The sequence below is a fragment of the Pristis pectinata genome, chromosome 7, assembly GCF_009764475.1.
Source record: "Pristis pectinata isolate sPriPec2 chromosome 7, sPriPec2.1.pri, whole genome shotgun sequence".
Taxonomy (NCBI): Eukaryota; Metazoa; Chordata; class Chondrichthyes; order Rhinopristiformes; family Pristidae; genus Pristis; species Pristis pectinata.
Window position 1 is genome coordinate 90,956,138 of NC_067411.1, and position 26,608 is coordinate 90,982,745.

Below are 26,608 nucleotides of genomic sequence, written 5' to 3' on the forward strand. Positions count from 1 at the left end.
CTGGTGCGTGTAAACATCCCTTCATCAGCCTTGTTATTTTATTGGCTTCTTTCCTTGTTTCCAAGGTTGGGTCACTTAAAGTTAATCATCCTGCCAAAATTAAGTAAGGACATTATTTAAATTCTGTCGCAAGTTGACATTAACCGTGCTCTTAAGCTTATTCAGCTGCTCGTCTCTTTGATAGCTATTTGGCATTTAATTGTTGTGGTTTCTGAAGGGTTATCCACCTATTACAGGACATGTTGGAGAAAAACTTCTGATAGAAACTGATTGCAGCAAGGGGAATTAAATGAATTGGAACCGATTGATACAGAAGTCACACGGGCTTCAATACAGAAAGAAACCAATCAAACCAACCAATTCTGGGAATCTAAGTCAAAAGTAGAAAAGAGACAAAGACAACTTTTCAGATTGATGATAAAGGTCACCAACTTGAAATGTTAACTGTTTCTCTCAACATTTTCTGTTCTTGTGCCAGTCCATGCTGTGATTATCTATAAAATGGATGTTCTGTATGGAACCTTCTCGGCTCATATCTACAATTTGCTCCATTTTAACAATACAGTGGTCATTCTGCCTTTGATCTTTCTTCTCTCCTTCCTTCTGAGCAATCTTTCTCCCTGTCACAAAGTTGCATCTTCATTCTGAAATGTTTCCCTGTTGAAGAATCGATTTGTACATCGAGATTAGAGCATGAAAGCACTTCAGATGTTGACACAAGAGACGGCAGATGCTGGAATCTGGAGCAGCAATCTGCTGGGGGGGCTCAGCGGGTCGAGCAGCACCTGTGGGAGGAAAGGAATTGTCACTGTTTTGGGTCGAAACCTGGCGTAAGGACTGATGCAGAGTTTTGACATGAAATGTTGACAATTCCTTTCCTCCCACAGCTTCTGCTTGACCCGTTAAGTTCCTCCAGCAGATTGTTTGTTAGCACTTCAGATGTGTTGTGTTTAGCTTTAAGCAGTACCAAACAAGATTTGTAAAACAAGGGTTCTCTACCAACCTTCTCCCAATGCATAATTTGGTCCCCTAGGCAATGAAGCCCATGACAAGCACTCATAAAGTGAAGGCTACTTCCCATACCTTGGTAGCCATTTGTCAGTAAAAGCAGTCTTCGACAGGAAAAATTACCTCTACTCCTGCTGTGTGCCCAGCCTTTGGCCATCTGAGGAAAATAATGTTCAAAGATTAAATTCTGGACCTTGCATCAGAACTTATGGTCTACCAGACAACAGTGAACCCTATTCTTCTGTATCCTTTAGAGACTTGGATTCCTAGAGCAGGTACCTTGAAGCATTGAAGGGATTCTGCCAATGCGCCTCCATAAAGTCTTCAAATCCACTAGCAGGATAAGCAAACCAACACTGGCACCCTCTCCAGGCCAAAGCCCCCAGCATAAAAATGTTAACTACGCTAACCTGGCTCTGATGGTCAGTCACATTGATTGCATCACAGGGACATTCTGAAACTTTTCACATTACCAGGTGGACAGAGGAAAAGATATATGTTCTTACAGCCACCATGAAAGAAATATAACATCCTCACTGACTCTTGAGAAGACCTGACACATGACTGCACAAAATGGAGCAGGAATATCCAGGATGACACTGAGACCCTTGAATCTCTTCATCAAGAGCACACTGAAGACTAGCGTAAACAGAGCACACCCACACCCATACTAATTCCACCATGTAAGCACCTCTTCCCCTACATGTGATAGACTCTTCAGAATCCAACATTGGTCTCATCATCCATCTCCAAACCGACAGAACTGGAGAGGAAGCAAGTTATCTTTGCTCCCAAGGGACTGTGTAAGCGAAAAGGGAGAATTGGAATCTTACAGTCATGCAAATGAAAGCTGATGTCTCGGGAAACATTAATGAAGAAGCGTTAAGTGTGTACTTACCTTCTAATAAATATGCACATGCATAAAATGGCCGGCAGTTACTGACTTAACTACTTAGGATTGCTGCTGGAAGCTGTTAGAGTCAAAACTTAAAATACATTCCAGAATTTGAAACACAAATGATCTAACAGAATACAGATGAGCAAAAATGCAAGCACAATGAATCATCTTAAGTGAAAGTGATTACAATATAGTAATGGTTTAAACTATGTACTGTTGGGAGGAAGTATTCTTACCTCAAAACTCAGACAAGAACTTCACATGATTTTATTATCAGGTTCTTGCTGGCTGGTACACACCAATATATGAATTATGAATTACTAATGGAGCTCTCCGCTGAGGCTCCTCAGGCTTTCTTCACCATTTAATACGATCATGACTGATCTGATTGTAACCTCAGTTCCACATGCCGGTCTACCCATAGTAACCTTTTGTTTCCTCCCCCTTCCCCTCTTACTTAAGTGTCCATCTACCTCTGCCTTAAAAATTTTCAAAGATTTGGCTTCCACCGCCTTTTGAGAAAGAGAGTTCCAAAGGCCCTCTGAGGGAGAAACTTACGCCTCATCTCTGTATAAAATGGTCAATCCCTTATCTTTAAACAGTGACTCCTCGTTCCAGATTCTCCCACAAGGAAACATCCTCTTCACAGATACCCCTTGAAGACCCCTCCGGATTTTATATGCTTCAGTCATCTTCTTTTGCTCTTCTAAATTCTAGCAGATACAAGTCCAGTGTTTCCTCATTAGGCAACCTGCCCAACCAGGAATGAGTCCAATAAATGTTCACTGAACTCCTGCAACACATTAAACATCTTCCTTTAATTAAGAAGACCAATATTGTGCATAGTATTTCAGATGTGGTTTCACCAATGCTATATATAGCAGAAGAATAATATTCCTACTTCTGTACCCAATTCCCCAGGAATAAACAATAACATTCTTTTAGCTTTTCTAATTATTTGCTTTAGCTACATATTTGCCCTTTGCGAATAATGCACTAGAATACCCAGATCTCTCAGCATCTCAGAGCACTGCAATTTTTCACCATTTAGATGATACGTTTCTTTATTTTTCCTGGCAAAATGGACAACTTCACATTTTCTAACATTATCTTCCATTTATCAGGTCTTTGCTCATTCACTTAACCTAGTTATTCCTCTTTTGCAGCTTCCTCACGTCCTCTTCACAACTTACTTTCCTACCTTTCTGTGTCATCAACCATGAGTGGTAAATGCCGCAACAATCGTTCCCTCATTCTATCAGAGATTTTTGCCCCCTTATGTCTCTTTACACCTTACTTTCCTACCTATCTTTGTCTCATTCCTTGATTTGTCTCATTCCTCTCTTCTTCACCCTCTCTGCAACTTGAAACAAACTTGTTTTTTCTTTCTCAGTTCTGACGAAAGGTCTTTGACTTAAATCATTAACTCTGTTTCTCTTTCCACAAATGCTGCCTGATGGTTACTCCACCTTTGTTTTCCCTCATTACCCCTCACGCCGTCTCTTTCCCCTCCCCCGCCCCCATGTCCTGCCCATCTATTCCCCACCTCCTTCCCTTTATTCCATGGTCTACTCCTACCAGATTCCTCCTCCTTCAGCCCTTTGCCTCTTCTACCTATCACCTCTCAGCTTCTTACATTCTTACATCACTCCCATTCATTCCCCTGCACCCCCCCCCCCCAACCCACCTAACCCCCTCCCCTCACCTGGACTCTCCTCTCATCTGCCAGCTTCCCTCCCCCTCCCCCAACCACCTTATTCTGGCTTCTGCCCTCTTCCTTTCCAGTCCTGATGAAGGATCTCAGCCTGAAACGTCGACTGTTTATTTCCCTCCATAGATGCTGCCTGACCCGCTGAGTTCCTCCAGCACTTTGTGTGTGTTGCATCTCCAATCTGTCCATTGAGACTTGGGTATTTCATTCAGTTACTTTCACTTCTTGTTTTATAACCTGTTCCTTTTAGTTTAGTTGCCCTCATACCTAATGTTGTCACTGGAGATTTCTACTAACCAACAGTGGATCTCAGCTGGTAAATGTTTGCACAACAGATGAACAGATCTAAAAGTAAAGTTGAACTCTGTGACATATGATGTCACTGGATCACATATACTTTCTGAAACTGATACATGGGTGAGCAAAATTTTAAATAATTTATCTTCCCTATAAGAAAGAAAAGCTTTGGCCTCTTTTCAAATGGATGGTTTTAATTAAGATCATATAAGTAAAATATTTTCCATCTTTTTCCAGAAAATATATAGTGCAGATTAGACAAAAAAAGTAACCAACCTAATTCCATCTTTCATATAAACATTGTAAGCTGTTGATCAGATATCTGCTTTAAATGTTTTAGAAGATATTTATTTACACAAACCTGGGCCCATCCCTCATTCCCCCTGAAGATGCAGACTATTTCAAAGGGCAGTTAAAAGTTAACCACATTGTTATGGATATGGAGTTACATATAGGCCATTTTTTTTAACCAGATTGTTTTTTTTCATGACAATCCAGTAGTTTCATAGATAATAGCTTTTTATTCCAGATTCATTTAATTTCATGATTTTAAATTGTCCTTCTACTGTGCTGGGGTTGAATCTCATGTCTCCAGATCCATATTCCAGGCGGTTAGCCAAGTATCTTAACCACTATGCCACCCACCCCTGTGACTGGGTTATATTGTTCGGCAGAAGTAGTAGACAAGTATATATTTTAGTATTCAAGAAATGGGTGATGGGTATTAATCAGGGCTGCCCCTGTCTCTAAGTTGTGTCAAAGCATCCAAAGTAAAACATCCAAAGTATAGTTTTGTTAAGTTTCTGAAGTTACTTAGAATAAATGTTTGCAGTATTTACTTCTCCCAGTTGGTGGTTATTGGTGGCTGAAAGAGCAGGTATGGATGGTGATTCATGATGGATGTGGCGGTTGGAAAAAATGATACACCCAAAATTTAGGAGAACACTTTTTTTCCCAAAAAAAAGTGTTTTTCACCTTTTTCAAACCTTGTACAGTGATGGTTTCATGTCAATTTCACTCTGGAGTGAATTCAACAGACTGAATGGTTTTCTCCTGCGCTATAACAATTCTATAATTCATATTTATGGTATTGCAAATGTCTTCCTGTAAAAATGGAAAACAGTTCTATAGACTGCCTGCTTCAGAAGGTATCATGGAATTACTTAATATGCATAAGAAGTGATGATTTTATTCACATTTCTTCATTGGTGTCTCACTTTAGATTATTTTAAATTCAGATTTTGTGCAATAGTTTAGGAAGTGCTTCTGAAATTCCCAATGAGGCATGGCTCTAATATTTTACACCATTTCACAGACTAGGCTGCAAAATTTATTAATCATAGCTTGTTTAAAAGACAGCTATTAGGACTCACCTTTAACTGTCACCTGAAGATGATTATGTTTTATTGAGGTTATCTGTTCAATATTCTTTCTAATTTCTGGAAAAGCTGATGTGCTTCAGAGATAATCCTCATTTGACTTGTATCACCACACAGATCTCAAACAGACCACATGCAAACATTGTAAAGGTCAAACTTTAACAAGTTCTACAGCAAATTGTATCTGAAAAATAATCAAAATACTGAAAATCTGAAAGTAGAATAACCATTGAAAATACAAGTGGTAAATGTTTGAGGAAGACACCACTGCCAACCATGCCATGTTGGCTTTTACAAAGAGATGGCACAGGTTTGATTGGGCAAATGGTGTCCTATTGTGTATGCATCCATCCACGATAGTTTCATTCAATTTAACATTATTGTGGTGCACTATTTTAGAAGTCCAACATGCTGCATTGCAAAGTATCTTCCTGTGGAATTTAGCTTTGTATTCATGATGTGTCCCTAGTGTGAACTTTGCCATGTTGTTATGGCAATAATTTGATTTACTTGATGTGTAGAGTAAATCAGAGTCAGGTCTCCTCTGAGGCAAAGGAATAAATTGGTTACGTTGCCTCTTAGGGAGAAGAGTTTGAGGTGGGGAGAAGAAACTGGAGAAAAGAAATCATAGTGAGCTAAAATGCTACTGGCATTCTCCTGCTAGAAATTCGACATGAGATTGCTGGAATGCCAGAATGTATAGGGACATAATGGAAATTACTGACTGCAGGGGAGATAGACAAGGTGTAGGAATGGCAAGAACTTGGCAGATGCAATATAATTTTAGAAAGATGTTATCCACTCTGGGGTACATGCAACAAAAAAGCAGAATATTTTTATAAATGGTAAGGAATTGAATAATGTTGATATTCAAAATGACCTAGTACATCAATTACTGAAAGACAACATCTAAGTTATTAGGAGGGCAAATGGTATATTGGTCATTATTACAAGAGGATTTGCATACCTGAGGGCTCAGTCATAGATTTTTGGGTACTGAGTGAACCAAGGGATATGGGGGTAGTGTAGGAAAATGTCATTGGTGTGGGACATCAGACTTGCTCTTGATGGAGGGTGGAGCAGTCTCAAGGGGCCAAATGACCTCCACCTGCTCCTGTTTCCTATGCTTTTATGTTCATTGAGGATTTCCACCAGAGTTGTGGCAGGAGATGGGAAGACTACTGAATTAGAAATTCCAAGGTCAACAACTGTAAAACATTATTGGCCATTGACATTGCTGAGAAATGAATACTGTTGACCTAAATCATCATATCTCATTTGTTGTGCTTTAACTGCAGCTGGAATGCAGCTATGAGGGGGTTGCTGTCAGGGACCCTTGACCAAAGGCAGCAAAGACTCATAAAAATATTCCCAGTGTATAGGACGAACAATCAGGTTCTTGTAATGTAACTCCCAACTGTGTCCAAAAATAAAGTAATAAATGTATTTGTGTCCCTTTACTGCTGCCAAATAAAATATGCTAATTTGTAAAGAACACATTCCAGTATTTGTCTGATGCTTTGCAGGGCACAAATGAATTGTACATGTCAATAAGGTAACCTAACCATCCAAATGTAATTTGTAATATATACAAATGACTTGGCTGAGAATGTAGGGAGTATGATTAGTAAGTATAATTAGTAAGTTTGCAGATGATGTGAAAATTGGTGGAGTTGTAGATAGCAAAGAAGGTTGTTTAAAAGTGGAGCGGTGGCAGATGAAATTTAATCCAGACAAGTGTGAGGTGATACAATTTGAGGCAAATTCTGTCAGGACCTTCTGGCAGGGACCTTATGAGCATTGATATGCAGAGAAACTTTGGCGTCCATTCCATAGCTCCCTAAAAGTGGTGACACAGGTGGATAGGGTAGTCAAAAAGGCATTTGCTGTACTTGCCTTCATAGGCTGAGGTATTGAGTATAAGAGTCGGGATGTTATGTTGCAGTGTTACAGAATATTGGCCAGACTACACTTAAAGTATTGTATACAGTTCTGGTCACCACACTACAGGAAGGATGTGGTAGCAGTAGAGAGACTGCAGAAGAGATTCACCATTGTATTGCCTGGAATGGAGGCCTGTGCTTATAAGGGGAGATCAGATAGGCTTGGTTTATTCTCACTGCAGTGCAGGAGCGGAGGGGTGATCTTTGAGGTTTACAAAATTATGAGGGGCACAGATAGAATAGATAATCAGAATTTTTTTTCCCAGGACAGGGGAGTCTAAAGCTAAAGGCCACAGTTTTAAGGTGAAAGAGGAGAAATTTAAAGGAAATCTGAGGGGTAGGTTTTCGCACAGGTGGTGAATATCTGGAATGAGCTACCAGAGGAGGTAGTGGAGGCAGATACCGTTACATTTAAAAGACATTTGGACAGGTATTCGGATAGAAAAGGAGTAGAGGGATATGGGCCTAATGTGGGCAAATGGGACTAGCGTAGATAGGCATCATAGTCGGCAAGGATGAGATGGGCCAAAAGGGTCTTTTTTATGTGCTGTGCATCTCTATGATGCTGTGATTCTATGAATAAAAATACCCTATGTGTCATCTAAACATTCTCAAAACTTTAAGTGAGAAACGAAAAGGGGAAAAAAAACTTGTAAGGTGGAAAGAAATTGTTAGAAACAATTGTCATTGCTGCTCTTGGAAAGGTCTCATTGGTTGCTTGAGTTCAGACTGTGTTTATTGTTAGGGCACTAGCCTCATTGTGCCTCTTCATTTTTGGCATGGATTCAGATCATCACTGTATGTCCAATGAAGTGCTGTAACCATATTAAAGCAGTTTTTCAGGTTAGTCTGACATGCTAAATCAAGATTTCCCTTTTACTTCATGAGTATCTTTTTAAATCTACATCAAAATCTGAGCACACAGGGTTAAGGATGGAAAACAATTGATAGTAAGCTAGCCAATTGAATCAAGCAGGGTCTAAAATGTGTGTTGAAATGTTAAAATAACATATCCCTGCATAATACATAATGAATTCCGTGAACTGGAGGTATTTATTATGATGGTGGAGACAGCAGGAGAGCACTCTGCAATCGAAAGTTAATTACACTTGTTATCTATTTGCTACAGCTGTATGCTGAGCCATTTACTTACCATTTCAGGGCGTGCTATGGGCTATGCTTTGACAGAAGCAGTGCTTGTAGCATGGACTGAATTCATATGTTTCACAGTTAATTATTGCAGTTTGCTTGGTTTTGAAAGACAACCCAGTTCATATTGAACCCTTTACATTCTACAGAAGGTTAGAAATGAATTTACAGTGGCATGCAAAAATTTGGGCACCCCGGTCAAAATTTCTGTTACTGTGAATAGTTAAGCGAGTAAAAGATGACCTGATTTCCAAAAGGCGTAAAGTTAAAGATGACACATTACTTTAATATTTTAAGCAAGATTATTTTTCTATTTCCATCTTTTACAGTTTCAAAATAACAAAAGAGGAAAAGGGCCCGAAGGAAAAGTTTGGGCACCCTGCATTGTCCGTACTTAGTAACACCCCCCTTTGGCAAGTATCACAGCTTGTAAACGCTTTCTGTAGCAGATAAGAGTCTTTCAATTTTTGTTTGGGGGATTTTTGCCCATTCTTCCTTGCAAAAGACTTCTAGTTCTGTGAGATTCTTGGGCCGTCTTGCATGCACTGCTCTTTTGAGGTCTATCCACAGATTTCCGATGATTTTTAGGTCGAGGGACTGTGAGGGCCATGGCAAAACCTACAGCTTGTGCCTCTTGAGGTAGTCCATTGTGGATTTTGAGATGTGTTTAGGATCGTTATCCTGTTGTAGAAGCCATCCTCTTTTCATCTTCAGCTTTTTTACAGACAGTGTGATGTTTGCTTCCAGAATTTGCTGGTATTTAATTGAATTCATTCTTCCCTCTACCTGTGAAATGTTCCCCGTGCCACTGGCTGCAACACAAGCTCAAAGCATGATCGATCCACCCCCGTGGTTAACAGTTGAAGAGGTGTTCTTTTCATGAAATTCTACACCTTTTTTTCTCCAAACATACCTTTGCTCATTGTGGCCAAAAATTTCTATTTTAACTTCAGTCCACAGGACTTGTTTCCAAAATGCATCAGGCTTGTTTAGATGTTCCTTTGCAAACTTCTGACGCTGAATTTTGTGGTGAGGACGCAGGAAAGTTTGGAGAAAAAAATAGCACCAGAATATTTTTCAGATGAAGAGAAGAAAATTACTGGGAGTTGGTTTTAGGCAAACTTTTATCAATAAGGAAAAAAATGTCCCAAGTCACAAAGATCACAGGACTTCATTTTTTTTTGTACTAGTCTTTGAATAAAGAAGGTTAAAGTTGAACTGGTGAATGCACAAGAAAATAGAAGCAGGAGTAGTCCACTCGGCCCCTCAAACCTGCTCCATCATTCAGTTTGATCATGGCTGATCTATCCCAGGCGACATCTCCTCCATTGTGTCTGTTCTCCTTAGCCCTCAGTTCCTCAACCTTCCAATCTTTCAAAAACTTATCTGCTTTCTCCTTAAACATCTCCAGAGATCTAGCCACCCCAATCTTCTGGGAATTCCAGAGATTCACCGCCCTCTGCGAGGAGAAGTCCCAACGCATCCCAGTTTTATATGACCACTCTCTAATCTTGTAAAATGGAGAAACAAGAGACCACAGATGCTGGATTCTGGAGCAAAAAAAACAAGTTGCTAGAGGAACTCAACGGGTCAGGCTGCATCTATAGAGGAAAATGAACAGTTGACTTTTCGGGTCGAGAACCTTCATCTGGACAATTCCACAGGGCCTTACATTTTGTTTCCTTCTGTTGCCTGGCAACAAGAGGCTTGATATTTCTGCCAGTATTAATTGTGATTTCTCAACTCGCTCGCGCTCTCGCGCTCTCGCTCTCGCTCTGTCTCACTCACCCTGAGTATGCTGAAGGGCAGATTTTCACTCTAGGGGAATGGTGGTGTAAATTCCCTGATTGCTCTCATTGCCCAATGAAAACTAGAGTGAATGCTTGATAGTAAAGATGAAGATGCTTGCAGTCAGTCACTGCAGGATGATGCTGATGATGCAAAACAAGCAGATTTGTCACTTCACAATGTTTTATCAACCAGAGTGAATTGCAGAAAAGTGCAAACAAATTCCTGTGGTTTGGTTTGAATTGTCAATCTCCAAGCCTTCTCTTGAAATGGGTGTCAGTCCTCCAGGATCAGCCTTTGGTCTCTAGTAATTGAAAATTCATCCCCAGGACACTGTTGTGAGTAACTGCAGGAAAAAAATGCATGGAGCTATTAAATGAAATGTCTTGTTAAATTTTCTTTCATTGATTCTGGTGGAAATACTGATCACCCGACAGGCAATTGGATTGCAAGGAGCTATTTTGCTTTCAACTTGGTATGGAGAAGTGAATGGATGCATTAGATGCCCAACAGTAGGAGAGTGTCAGCGGGACAGTTGAAGATAAGGAAGTCCTGTGATAAAATTTTCAGGAATGTGTTCAGCTAGAGTTGGTGATCCTAAAGATAACTGTCACCAAAAATTTCAATAGAGCCATGGTGGTGAAGGTCTAGGAGGCTGGAGATAAAAGTATTATCGTTTTATGCTGGTTCAGTGAGGTTCACCGTCTTGCAAAGTATTTACTGGTGAGGTAAGCAGATTTATATAATAGTGCCTGAGTACTCGTGCTTCATACTGCCATCCAGCTCAGAGATCTGTCTTTTATTTTGATCATCCCAGCTAGAAGCACACTTGCAGACAGATAAAATGAGTACTTTCCCTCTCTTCTTTCTGAGGCAGCTTCATTATACTTTGTTACAATGCGCATTGTGAGTGTGTAGGCTGTTCTATCATTTTAAGTGTTGTATTGTAAATTTGAGTAAGGGACTTTATTGTTAGGCATAAATATACTGTTTTGTTCTTGTGTCACATCACTCACTGGTGCACCATATTCTATGACACTATGACATAACATTAATTAATACAATGACACTGTATAGCTCAGCAAGCAGATGGCATGGAGTCTCGAAGAATAAACACATTGTAAGCCATGGATCTGAGCTGGAAATCTAATTACCAAGCAGTGCTCTGAAAAACAAGACCTAATGTAGACTAAAGCCTAAAGAATAAATTGTTTTTCAGTTTGACTCTTGCTACTCATGAAACATATTTGAGAACATTTCTTTTGCTTCATAACATGCTACTTTTAATCTTACTGTTGATATATTGTCCAAGGATAGAAACATTCTAGCAATTTGATTTTGATACTTAAATCTATATCCTCGTTGGGAGATACAATTTATCATCCAGGCATATCTGTAAATGATCACTATTACACATTACATTCTGACACTAAACTTAATGAGCTGGAACATGCTGGGAAATGTCAGCTGCTTCACACAGAAGTAAGGCATTTCTCAGCATGAGGAGAACCAAATATGGGATTCCTGCACCAAAGTTCGGCCAGTATATTCAGGACGAACTTACTGATTGAACTTCATCAATTGGTAATTGGTTTATTATTGTCACATGTACCGAGGTACAGTGAAAAACATTGTTTTGCATGCCATTTATACAGATCATTCCAAACACAAGTACGTCGAGACGCAAGTACAAAGGGAAAAGCAATAACAGAATGCAGAATATAGTGTACAGTTACAGTGAAAGTGCAGAGCAGGTAGACAATTAAGGTGCAAGGGCCACGATGAGGTAGATTGAGAGATCAAGACTGCATCTTTATCATACAAGAGTTCCATGATTCTCCAGTTGATCTTTGACCTTGGATTCTTTATGGAGTCCAATGGCAGAGCACATAACACGCATTTCAAATACAGTTATTGCTGGGAAGTTTTACTCATTGAAGCTGCGCCAGGTAGATCTGTCAAAAGGACAGTGAGCACATTGATTCAAATGGCGAGGTGCGGCTATGTGGGACCAAGGTAATCTTTTGAAGCCATTGATACTGGTTTACCGTTTTACATTTTTTAAGTGTTTTAAGCAATTTTATTTTTTCATTTATTTCAGTTGTTTCACAGCTTTTGAATACTTCTGAATGTGAGGGAGAAACATAGGTATGTGGATAGGAAAGATTTAGAGGGATATGGGCCAAATTGAGGCAAATGGGATTCGTTTAGAAGGCATCTCGGTCGGCATGGATGAGCTGGGCTGAAGGGCCTGTATAATTCTATGATTGTGAACAAAGGTGGGCTGAGATGGAGAGCTATGTTCTGAACTGGAGCCCAAGATGGGAGAGGCCACGGGCCAAAGTCTCTGACTGCTGGCGAAGTCTTGGGCACGGCTTAGCTGGAAATCAATGTTTTTTCTCAGCAGTTACCTGGGACCTGGCCCACCCATATGACAACATTTATGTCATGGAAGATCGTGCTATGTATTGCAGATGCTGGATCAGGAAAAGATATGTCTTTACGTGGTTTGTATACCAGCAGCAGGTATAGCCAGCTTTCAACTGGATGTAAGTTCTGGCCCATTGAATTGTCATCTAGATGATATTTGCAGCATCAGATAGATGACTATTTAATGGCTCATTTCGGAGTAGATTCATGACTGCACGTCAGTGCTCAGACAGTTTCAGGCCAAAAGCTAATTTCATTTATCAATAAAATTGCACAGCAGGACATGGAAGATTAACTCCTTGTCAAACCTCAGTCTACCCTTTCAACAGATAGGATGCTCAGTGGGAGCAATTGGCTTCCTTTATCATCGTTCCGTTCAACAAGTCAATCAGTGATGGTTAAATGCATCTGAATTCTCAAGATAAAGATATATGTTCAAAATGTGCAGATTCCACCAGGGTATAGTTGAAAATTGAAGGATGATCTCACCATTGTTACAGAAAACAGTAGTTGAATATGGTACTGATAAGATAGAATGATTACTGAATTGAAATCCAATTTTTTTCCAAGTTTGGCGCAGCACAGGGAAATGTCAAGTAATGCAGGGTCTCCAATATTTTATGGCAATTTATGGAAACAACAGCAACGGAAGAGTGCAAGAGTCACTTCACACTGCAAAGAGATAAGTGAACTGTTTGCTGCTTTTGGCAGAGTTTGAGAGAAAATTGTTGGTCGGGCTTTCGGAAAACTTCAGGTTATGCAGCGGGTGAAAGAAACTTTAACATTCTCCTTGCTGACAGCACCCTGGCAAAGCAGAACTGACTCCATTCTACATAACAACAAGGTTGAAACTTAAAAATTTCATTTTTAAGCTGTTTATAAAGCTGTTCATATGCCCAATGTGACAAGTTCCTGTGATAACTCACAGTATTCTACAGTACAGAAAGAGGCCAGTTGGCCAATTATGCCTACACCAACTCTTTGATAAGATAAGATAACTTTATTGGTCACATGTACATCAAAACACACAGCGAAGTACACCTTTTGCATAGAGTGTCCTGGGGGCAGCCCGCAAGTGTCACCATGCTTCCGGTGCCAACATAGCGTGCCCACAACTTCCTAACCCGTACGTCTTTGCAATGTGGGAGGAAACCCACGCAGACACGGAGAGAACGTACAAACTCCTTACAGACAGCAGCCGGAATTGAACCCGGGTCGCTGACGCTGTATGGAGTGATCCAATTAGTCTCTCTCTCCTACTCTTTCCCATAAGCCTGAAAATATTTCCACTTGAAGCATTGATGAAGCTTCCTTTTGAAATTATTGCTGAGTCAAGTTTGTTTGGTGTGCTGTCCTCAATTGTCAGCTGGTGTTGCTTCATGCTCATAATCGTCCAATCCAGAGATCAGCATGCTATCAGCTAGGTCAGACTAAATCACAGATTATCCAATTTTAATCAGAACATTTTGTCCTGTTACAAATTTTATGGTTTTAGACAGTGATATCACTTATGTTCCAAACAAATTGCACTACAGGTGAAAGAAATGGCATGGTACTAACTAAGCTATAAAAAGAAATCTTGCAAAATGAGCCCTCCTATTTATATCACAGATATTATGTGTTGAAACAACAATTTATTTTTTCTGGTTACTTATTATATTCGGCCTTGCCTGTGAATAACCCTGAGGGGCTACTTTGCAGTCATTGTACAGATAGGTCATGCCACAGTCTCTAGGACAGTGACACTTATTTCTGGGTGTGAGGTAACTTGTGTAATTAAGACTATCTTACAATTGGTTGGCTTTGTTGCAATGACCCACAGTGGATCAAAATAGATATAGCGCTGTGTAATCTGTATGTGTTATAAAAAGCAGCTGGGACCCTAACAGAACAGCTTGATCAGCTTGCCATAAAATGTGCCTCCGTGTGCCTAAGCATGCACTTTACTGAGCTCACATTGTACATAGACATTCAGAGTTGGAACTCTACCCTGCTGCAGAAATCTGATTTGTAGCTTTGTCCTCCACTACAAGAGCCTGTTGTCATTATAGATAACTTTGAGCACAAAAATCATCTCTTCTTAATCCTAACATGAAAATCATTTGCTCCTTACTGATGCTTCAGAACATGGAATTTAACAGATTTTAAAGCTTATGTGTTAACTCCTTTGGTCAGATTAATAGCTAATAGAACCTTATACATCCTGATTTCAAATTATGAGCCACATTGAAGAATACAATTTTTTTCAATCAGGCATTTATTCTAGTGACAGCACTAAGCGGTGACAGCCCTGGATAAACACCAGGATCTTGACAGTCGATCTCTGATGCAGCTGCTCTTGCTTCAAATAAAATGAAGCAGAAAAAAAATAATTTCATAGTTAATGTATTTGAGAATCCTGTGTGTATTTCTGATTATTAAAATAGTGACACCTTGTAAAGAATGAAAATGCAGAAAGAGCACTGGATAATATTGGTCCAGCCCACTCATAACAGTTTAAAAAAAACTTTGAACACCATGTTTTTTTTGTTGAAGGAACATTGACTGATTCCACACTGGAGATGTTATTAAAACAAATCATATTCTTCACTGTTACTTGAAACTTGCTCTGATAGTTTAGTTTGTGCATTGTCAAGTTCCATACATGTGAAGAGTTTGAGATCACATAGGGAATAGGGGAAGAATTTTCCTTTATAGAGTGTCCATTTCTTGGATGTAGTGGTAAGGGAAGAGTGACACTGAAACATCTTGTGTTTCTATGCCATATAAGATTGTCCTGGAATTCATGGGTCCTTCCTAGAGGGGATAGAGCTGGGCCTGATTGTGGAGTAGACTCAGGTCTGCCACATGGTGCAGAAGAGAACATCACTCCTGCTCTTCGTCATTCCATGTAAGCACATTCGCCAGGTGCTAAAAAAACTAAAGTTTGGGATGTGGGATTGGATTTTTGGGATGTCCTGAGGAGAAATGAAGTGGACAAGTAAGTTAATACAAAGCACTTTGGCGCATCTGTAATTGAGGAAAGGTGCTATATTAATGCAAATCTGTATTTAGGGCCTGCTTGTCCTATTATCACATACATGCCTTAAAGCTTCCATCTGCTTGGTTATGAATGAATTCAGTCATCTTGTCACAGAAGAATAGACATACTGATGATATTTAAAAAAAACATATATTGCTGATACCTGGGATTTTCCTAATCAGTTTATCAAGTTTCCATATTTTCCCTTTCAGGAGTGTTACTGTCCCATTTTTCACATTTATTCAGCAATTTATCTCCTCTTTCTCTCAGCCGGAAGGAAGTGATCAGCTGCTGAGATTCAGGCTTTCGGTATCTTTAATTCTGCTGGAATCCACCAGTCTTCTTAATATGCTAGTTACACAAAAACATGAGTTAGTAAATATGAATCTGCACCACAGCTTAATTAAAAATAAATTAAAACACCTCTATTCTCCAGATGCGAGCATGTAGATCAAAGTCTGGTCATTAGCAGCATTCAACAAAGAGGAGGGACAAAAATCAGAGAGTGAGCAAATCTGCTTTGGGCTTCATCAACTGTTTCAAGCAAATAAACAGGCAATAGATTAAAATGAAGTTGGGTATTGGATCTTTTGATCTGGAATTGAGGTTCAATGAAAAGAGACCTAAAGAAGTGAAAGGCTACTGCAAAAGTTTAAATCAAAGTCAATGAACAAAAAAAAATAATGAAATGAGGAAGACATGTTCGGTATGTAACTGAAATTTCCCTATGAAAATGAAATTCAGTGCATGTGCAGAACTGGATTCAATGAAGAAGTAGTAGCAAAAAAACACACATGTGGGAAATGTGGTTCCAGAGATTTGTGAATGTGTTGTTACAGTAAGAATAGAGTGAGACTCTTCTATTTGAATTTTTGAATATCATTTATTTAAAATTCATTTTATATTCATTAAGATGAACCAAATAACATTGGTTCCACTTTCCTTTCCTTTCCACTGTATAGGCTAAGAACATCTTTAGCTTGCTCCACTGTTTCTTTAGAGGTTAACACAATATTTTGCTAACTTTGGGCTCTGATAATAAATACTGCAGATGGATGTGGAGGTGAATGCTAAACAACTATATTTTAAGTCGCAATTCTCTCAGAGAGGAATTGTGAAACTCATTAATTCAAGCTATTAATATTTATGTTCCAGAAAGCTGATCAAAAGTTCAAAAATAAATGCATGAGAAATTGTTTTGCAGTAGAAGTTGGCAAAGTCTTCTCCCAGTCTGGGATTAGGATCAGTGTTTCTGTCTGTTGATTCACTTTTAGGCACTTGCAGTGCCTAGGAAATGGCAATTATTTATCGAAAGGTTATTCTGAAACACTCAAATAAACAGACTACTTTTTACAGAACTGCATATTTAATAACTCATCCACATGTTTTAACCTCATCTTCACGACAGACCAACATTTGCATTCCATTTATATTTGGAAGGATGGCTGGGTGCTGCTTTGGATATGCATAAGAGGGTAAATATCGTAGACTGTCCTTGAGACGACATGGAACCCAGCCCTGGAATCCTTGGTTATTATTAACCTCCATTTCAGTTCCTCTTCTGGATGGGTTTGTGTATCATAGCTCTTCGGTAGAAAAAATGCTATAAAACTTATTTAGTCATCCAATGCCCTCACTTTGGTCAAATCTTGTACAGCCAAAGTCAGGGCCTCACAGCTTTATGGCTTTTATTCCCACTATGGATGGACAGAACACTGTTCGCTTCCACTTTACAGTGTGGAATGTCTGATTGGAGAAATTTTTCACAAGTAAATGATTAAGAGACTTGACTTGCATTACACTGTTTGTTATTTTAAATCCATTTAAAATATACAGTCAATGGTTGCGAAAGTAGCACACACAGGAATGTAGTAGGAGTGTGTTCAGCATTTATATAGGCATCTTATTGAGTACAGGTTATGTACATTCCCACTGCTGAAAAATAATATAGAGGCCTTTTTTTTTTGTAGATGATAATATGGCAGGCAATAAACTTCTTGGGGATACTTTTCACTACGTTTCTACCTTTGTGAACCTGTGCCTCATTTCCTTACATTCAGCTCTGATGGCTTAAAGTGCTTGAACTGTCATTGGGATTTGTCAAATAGATGCAGGAGCAGTAATAGTAGAATGCCCTACACAAGGGAAACCGATAGGCCCTACTGGCCAATATCTAGCTGCTTGGGTCCTTGACTCAAAACGTCAGCTGTCTCACTAGTTATGCTGCTTGCTCTGCTGAGATCTTCTAGTATTCTCTATTTATGTTTCTTGGATAAAAGCCTTGCATAGACCAAAAAGGTGCCAGAATTTCTCCTTGAAATGCTTCTTGTACTGGTCAGAGTCGAGGATATCCCTCTGCTCTGGTAGGTCTTCCAACTGAAACTGTCCATTCCCAATTCACCACAATTTCTCAAGAGAACTTGGGAATCAGACCTCCAAAATGCTCAGCCCCAGGGTAGAGGTTAGGCCAGGGCCTGTGGTGAGTGGCAGTTCCTCTCCAGCAGATGAAGACCTTGATTCCCCGGAGATTGGACACCCCAGGTTTGAAGGTTATGAAGTTCCATACTACTTTTGTGGAGAAGGTGGTTGGTCCCTGAAGTCCCTATGCTAAGTAGTTAATAAAGCAATTGTTGTTAGCTGAAGTGAGTGAAACTGGAACAGCTTAAATATTCAGTATTGACCAAACTAGAACAGTGTTTATTGCTGCATGTCTTCAAATGGAGAGGGGGGGGAGAGAGAGATCATGAGAGAGAAAACACAATATTGTGACTGTAGGCATCTTTAGCTCTGTAAACAAGCCTGTGTAAGCTCTCCTCTATTCCCCATATCTTCACTAGAGCTAACTATTTTTGTTTGTGAATTCAGACGTTGGTGGTGCTGGCCACTTTTACGAAGTGTCATTTGAAATATGTAGACCAGGTAAGCAGGTAGGTTTAACAGATATTTTTGGTGGGTGAGTTAAAGCATGCTGGTATATAAAAGCATAAACTACAGCCCCTGTACTTGATTGTACAAAATTAAGAGGTTTGGATTACAATGCACTAGGAATTAAAATGTGTGCAAGTATCAGTTGTAAGAAATTATAGGAAATGTTGTCAATATTGAAAAGCTGATGGCTATGGCTGATTTTTCCCTTCAGTTGTTCTCATTGGTTGTTATGGTAGCCTGCTGAGGAATATACAGTAAGTATATACCTATAGTGAGGGCACCAATCTGAACCATATATACTGTTTGAACACACCCTCCTGACTTAAAGTTCCTGTGTTCAAAGGAGTGCCAAAGATGGAATGCTTCTGTAACAATTTTATACAAGGAGTATAATACTCAGTTCACACCCCTCATTTACAACTCCTATATTCTTAAAATCTAAAAATACATCATATTAACTACGGATTGATCTATCAGATTGACACACCTAATTAAAATTGTTAATTGAAACTGTCAGCTTTTTCTTGTAATTTTTGCTGGCTTTACGTTTCTGAGTTCTTTCATCTGGTGCTTTGCATTATTCTTCTGATCAATTAATTTAAAACCATAAATAAATTTCCCACTTTCAAATTCAGCTACTGAAAGCTCGTGATATAGGCAAAAGGTTATGTCCTTTATCCTGGATCTACCAAATGATCACTTGATGGTGCGCCAGTTGACTCTTTAGAAAACTGATTGAAAATGAATAAGCACAAATTAGTGGGCAGATTGACTACAGCAGAAAGGAGCAGTGGCTGATCTGAGCAAAAGCCTGGGTTCTGTATGATCCACAGTAGTAAAAATACAATGACTTCAGGTTTTCTTTAACCATTATATTACAGCCAGTAATTAAATTCTACTTTGAGTAATCAAGCACAGTGATACCAATGTACCATTAGTTTTTATTTAAGAAAGAACTGATAAGCATTTCTATGTATGTTTTCCTATTAAACATTAACCAGCTCAGTTTCAAAAGAAGACAGAATCAATGCTTCACTGCATTTGATTTCTACTGCAATTACTTGTGTAGAATTATAGATTTTTTATGGTGAACACTTTTTTTCTTTGGGTATTCGGTAGAGATCCTCATTTAGAGTATTCATGGCTTACATAGCCATGTAAATTACCTTTTTTATAATATGCCACTGACGTTAGTACTTGTTATCTAGCTCAACTAATAAAACTAATTCTGTTAGTGCTGAAATGCCATTTTCTTGAGACTAAGCAAAAGAAGCACAAAGCCCATTAAAGTCAACATACCCCATACCCAGGAGAGTGCACAAGCCTTCCAGGCAATCAGAGAACTCTGACATATCACCCTGTAATAGAATGGCAGGATTTGGCTGCGCACCCCAGGACAGAAATGTGAGAGGATATGGATCAATAACCTTCACAGGTCTCTGTTGGATCAAAATGCATGGTCATATTGTACCTTTAACTATCAGTTTTTCATTCTGGTTGAACAGACCTAAACCGTGCTTCAATAGCTCTCAGATACATGTGTCTCCAACACATGCATTTATATTATATTTTTCCCTTGAGGTACATTATGCCATGCAGTATGAATGACACTATTATCGTCTATATTTGAGTTCCATTTCCTGTTAGACTTCAGTGCCCTGTAGGCAGCTTTGTGTAAAACCCTCAAGACCTACTGAAATTAAGGTGTGATCAGTATTGACCAGGAAAAGGAGCTTTCACATATGTATACTGTTTCAACCACAAATCCATCATCTCCCACAGTATAAATCTTCTAACTGCAGGCCTTTATATAATCTCCTCGCTCCTGTTTATAACAACCTTGTCTACTATTCTCAGCACCCCTTTCTTTTGGTAGCTTATTTTACAATAGTAAATATAATGTGAAAGTTATTGCAATGCTGAGATCTTTATTTCATTTATGTCATAGTCTATAAAAAGATAGCTCATGCTCTCTGAATCCCTGTGGCTCTCTGTGTTTTTAATGCAGCTGTGATACGTTCTCCATATAAATACATCTATTTGGAAGTTGGTCAGCAGTCAGTCATGCTGGAAATTTGATGTAATCAAACACTTGACATAATTACTATATATTGATGTACATAGTTTGAAATGCAGAATAAGAAAAACAGATTTATTTCGATGTACTTGAGAGTATTTTTCAATTATCAAGTTAATATAAAAGAGACATGTAATTTAGAGTTCAATGCACTTCACCTATTTTCTCAACAAGAGATTAAAGCATGGTTGTCATGGAGTGATGGAGAGATACAGAGAGAAAGCACAGAAACAGGCCCTTCAGCCTGCTGCAACAACCATCAAGCCTCCTATTTTACACAAACCCTAACCTAAATCCATTTTATTCTCTCCACATTCCCATCCATTCCCCCCTGGATTCTACCACTTATTCACATACTAAGGGACATGTAGAGTGGTCAGTTAACGCACAAATCTGCATATTTTTGGGATGAGGGAGGAAACCAGAGCACTTGGAGAAAAACCACGTGGTCATAGGAATATCGTGTAAACTCCACACACACACAACTGCGAAGGTCAGAATTGAACTGGGGTCACTGGAACTGCATGTCAGCACGTCTACTAGCTGTTCCACTCTACCTCCCTTTGCGCCGCTGTGCTGGGTCAACTTTTTTTACAGTTTAATTTTTGGAATCCACCCAAATAAGCCAAATGCAGCTCCCTAAGACTTGACTGCACCTTTATCGGTTGAAAGACCAAATGCTCAGAATTACATCTTGTTTCTAGTTATGAGTGGAATTGCCGCAGTTGTTTCCCATTTCTCAGGTGGATATGAAAGAACCCATGTCCAATTTGGATAAGAACAGGAGAGTTATCCCAGTGCCCTGATTACAATTTATCCATCAACTAAAGTTACTAAAACCAAATTATCTAATCAACACACTTACTACTTTTGTATACTTTCGTTTGTTCACATTGATGGCAGAGTTAGGACAGAGGATTAGGGGCATCTTCAAGCAAATTCCAGGCATTCCATATTCTTAATAAAAAGAAAAAAAGACAAAATTACTCAAACAGCATATTCTGTTCTTATTTCTGATTTTGAGAACAAAATTACTTTTATATTATTGATATGCTGCATGGAAATAATTCTTCTCCACCCTTAGTTTATATCCCTTTTAACAGTTTTGCCAACAAGCAGAAACTATCCTTCACTTTCCAGCAATCTTTCACATTCTTAAACACTTAACGCATACCTGCATGATCCACTCCACTTTTCATTGCCTGTTTTACAAGAGTTTTAAAGATTGTTTTGTACTACAAAGGATAACAATAAAATTAATGCTAGAAATCTGAGATAAAGCAGGGAATCCAGGAATTTACACAGTTGAACATTTAGCATTGCATGGTGGTAAGGAAAAGTGAAACTGTCATATGTAGAGAACAGATCATTTTCTGGAGAATGCATTTGTAGTAGTTTTATTGATACAGAGTCGTAGCTTTAGCTCAGTTCTACACCATACCAAATGGTAACCAGTGTTATTGAAGATCATAAATATTGTTTCTTCACATGTTCAACGTTACTGAGCTAAGTATGCAATCTTGCTTGGCATTGCCCAATATGTTACTGCAATCCATCAAAATACTGAAAGACATACTATTTGCTAATTATAACATGAATTCAATTGGATATTTTCTTCAGATGATACCCATAAAAATGCATTACTCAATTTGACACAGTCTTCTGGTAGTCGCTTTGCTGAATAGATTTGGTAGTGTAACTAAATGCCCAAATGTCGTAATGGGGATCAGAAAATCCCAACTTCAAGGAACAGAAGCCAACCATCAGGGCAACTGCAATAGTTATGAAAAGTTTAATTTCTGTATTATAGTTATTTATTCAGATGCTAACAGATGTCATTTGCGACCATGTGGTGATCACATCTGATCTATACAGTTTGGTTGCAACTCTACCCACGCTTCGTGTGTCTAGTTCATACTGCACAATGAATAAATTAGACATCAACTCATATAACTGGCATATGCCATTAAAATATTAAGGCAAAGAATAAACAATCAGAATTGATATTAATAAACACTGAATAAAAAGTTGATTCTTATTAAAATAATATTAGCAATTAATTTGTACTGCTGTTTAAAACTGCATAATGCAATTAACAATGAGTATTTTATGTCAGACTTGGTAAGCTTAATAAAATCAATCACCATTGTTGACTCACTTGTGATCTTGAGCAACACACACAAAATGTTGGAGGAACTCAGCAGGTCAGGCAGAATCTATGGAGGGAAATAAACAATTGATGTTTTGGGTCGAGACCCTTCATCGGGACTGGAAAGGAAGAGGGCAGAAGCCAGAACGCTTGTGATCTTGGTATTGGTATTGGTTTATTATTGTCACTTGTACCGAGCTACAGTGAAAAACTTGACTTGCATACCGATCATACAGGTCAATTCATTACAAAGTGCAGTTACATTGAGTTAGTACAGAGTGCATGGAGGTAGTACAAGTAAAAATCAGTAACAGAGTACAGAGTAAAGTGTCACAGCTACAGGGAAGTGCACTGCAGATAGACAACAAGGTAGATTGTGAAGTCAAGAGGCATCTCATCGTATAAGTGAACCGTTCAATAGTCTTATCATAGTGGGATAGAAGCCGTCCGTGTTTCTCACCATGAGATGAACTTGGGTGTTGGAAACAGTGTTATGTTGGACACACCTCGAGAACTGAGGGAGCAGGAAATCATCCTCAGCCAAAGCCACATGTTTATAATTTTCTCTGGACTCGTTTCTGCTCCTCTCTGGAGGTGGCTTCCAAGGAGGTCAATGTTGCTTCTCAGATTTTGCCACAGGTGGGGGTATGAGTGGCTTGATGGGGCAGAAGAGTGAGTATTTGGTGGGAACATATGCTCTTCCTGGCTTTTACACTGGGCTTTTACACTTTGAATTAAAGTTTTGGAAATTCTTAATGCCACTTCTATGCGGTCAAGGACCAAGATTCCTTGGAGCTGATGGGGATGTCGCATTTTACCAAGGAGCATTTGAGAAGATCCTTGGATCCTCTTCCACTGTTTATCTGGCAGTCTCTTGCTGTAATGGAGCACAATAAAGAGTGCGTGTTTCAAGGGTCTGATGTTGAGCATGTGAGTGATGTGACCTGTCCATTGAAACCAACTAAGTGTAATTAGGCCCTTATACTTGAGATATTGGCCTGAAAGGGGAAGTTGACATTGGTTTGCTTACCCTGCCAGTGGATATGGAGGATTTTGCAGAGATTGCATTTGCCTTGCCTTTCTAGTACTTTGAAGTGCTTGCTGTTGGTGGTCCATATCTGTGAAGCATTTAGTAGGGCAGGGATCACTAGTACCCATAGGCTATGTTCTAGGATTGAGGTCCTAGTTTTCAAACATTTCTTGTATAGCTTGATGACTAAGGCTGGGATCACCCTGGTTTTAGAGTGAAGGTGATATAGTTGAAATGTTTTGCATTGTTATTACTGAAATTTAGGAAATGTGACAGCCAATTTGCATTCAGTATGCTCCCACACATTCAAGTGAGTTAACAATCAGACAGTTGTTTCAGCAGTGTTGATAGGGAAATAAATATTTGCCAGGATGCCATGATTACCCCCTGTTCTTCTTTATATTGCCATTGAAGCTCAGAGAGCAGGGAGACTTTCTACTTTGTTTCCTCTAACAGGACAACACTTTCTCAGTACTGCAATGCAGTCTAGATTTTTGACCTTAGATTTCTTAGTTGGACTTAAACCTAAAACCTTCTGTCAGCACAGCCAAGAGGACTAAAACTGCACCAAAACTGACTGATAGCTTTAAACATTTCTGCTTAACTCTTCAGTTTTAAAATGAAAGGTTGAACAGATTCTTTATATAAGAAAATTCATGGCATATGCAAATGTATGCATATATGCAACATTTTCCAATTCACAAATCCTTCTTCTAGATTGATCTTGTAGTTCGAATTGGGATGGCAATGGAAGATATATTTTTTGACAATAAGGGATCACGTATTCTCTCCTGATCCTAGCTGGCTGTAAAAGTAAGTTATGCATTGAATTCCATGGTGACCTTCGATTTTCGTTTCTTTGAACAGGTGTCTTGTTCACCACCATGCTATTTGGTCCTGCCTTTGGCTTCATGCTGGGTTCCTTGTTTACAACAATCTATGTGGATGCGATCTTCATTGACACAGGTCAGTTTATAATATTTAAAAGGATGAGGAATGGAGGATCTTGAATTGTGTTGTAAACAGTAATTCATTCTCGTGAGAAAAGTTTGTGCTGCCATTAAAAGCATCAAAAAATTAATACTTAGACCTGATGCACTGAGTGTCAGGATGTCCTCTTCCCTGTCAATGCAGGAAGAGAAGTCTCATTTTCTTCCTCGATCTGCTAAATTGACTGTACACCTGAGGCAAAATGCCATTACAGAAATCACAAGTCCTGCCTTGTGTGAATTGTTTCAAGATCATCTGGTGTTGGAATGTTAGACTTCCATGAGATCGATCAAATGATAAATTCCCAAAGAGAAGAAACAGTCCAAGCCCATTAATGTATGTGGAACAAGCTGCCAGTGAAAGTAGTTGAGGCAGGTACAATAATGACATATTAAAGATATTTGGATAAGTATATGGATAGGAAAGGTTTAGAGGGATACAGGCCAAACATGGGCAAATGGGTCTAGCATAGGTGGGCACCATGTTTGGCATGGATGAGTTGGGCTGAAAGGCCTGTTTCTGTGCTGTATTACTCCCACACTCTATGACTCCATAAATCTGTTTATTCTTAAGCAACATTATTTCAAGAGCAACTTTTCTGGAGTCCTGAGAGAAGATCACCAGCCTGCTTGACCCAGTAACAAAGTGGTCAGGCTTACAGAGTTGGATAGTAAAGGACTTAGATTTATATAGTGCCTCAATAACCTCAAGATGTGACAAAGGTTACAACCACTTAGTGTGGTTACTGTTGTAATGTAGGTTATGCAATAGCCAATCTAAATGCAGTGCAGTCCAACAAACAGCAAAGTGATACGTGGCCAAATAATCTGCTCTACTGGTGCGGTTCAGAGATAAATGTTGGCCAAAGCACCAGGGAAACCCCCTTGTTCCTTATTGGAAGTTCCACAAGGTTTAACATCTGCAAGGTGATACTTTCAACAGTGCAGTACTCCCTCAGTAACACTCTGAATCTTCACAGAATCATACGTCGCAGAAACGGGCCAGTTTGGCCCGCTTCATCCATGCCCACCGAGATGCCTGTATAGGCTCATCCCAATTTCCTGCATTAGGCACGAATCCTTATTTTAAATCCAGATTAAAATAAACCCAGGTCTCTGGACCACAGCTAATAACCCCGCAGCCTTCATGATTTAGAGAGGGTCATCAGTGAGGTAAAGCTGACAGATATGGAAAGGAAGTGAGGAGAGCAGAAAGGAAGCAAGAAAAACTATTACAATATAGCATTGCATATCAGACAAATTACGTGTATGAAATTTGTTATTTTGAATGTTAGTACAATTTAAAAATATTTTTTATGTAGAGCTTAAACTTCTATTGTGCACAACACTCTGGATAAATTACCCTTTGTAACTTTTTAGTTCTGAAATTGGAGGACTAACATTTTCACAAATTATGCGATGTTAATTAGATTTAGAATATTGTAGAGTAAATGATGCTTCTTTCCCACACTGAAGCTTACATGAGTCAGGACTTGAGTAGATCTGTAGAGAGCAGCTTGCAACGAGTCGCCACGCTCCAGCGCCATCTTGCTTCCTCAATCATTGTATTCCAAATGTAATTGATAGAATAATCCTGAAATATTTGCCCCAGCCGGAAGTTTGAGCCTACAAATTAGACTACATAGTATTGTCTATTTCAGCACTCCACAAATGAAAATGGACTTGTTGTGGAGTGGAGTGTTACAACAGCTATTTCTAGATTGTTTCATGCCTCTCCTGTGATCCAACCTGGAATGTGTTGTACTTGAGAGTCTGTTGTGAGTTTCACAATCTACATGCATTAAGTTGT

General features: G+C 39.1%; 1 protein-coding gene across 1 annotated transcript in view; it reads left to right on the plus strand.

The window, feature by feature from the left end:
- The window catches only part of LOC127572632 (solute carrier organic anion transporter family member 3A1-like), a 257,725-nt gene that overhangs the window by 160,268 nt on the left and 70,849 nt on the right, over window positions 1-26,608 (plus strand). The window contains exon 3 of the mRNA XM_052020100.1: window positions 24,677-24,775. Coding sequence (XP_051876060.1) covers window positions 24,677-24,775 — 99 coding nt within the window. The remainder of the gene's footprint in view (window positions 1-24,676; window positions 24,776-26,608) is intronic.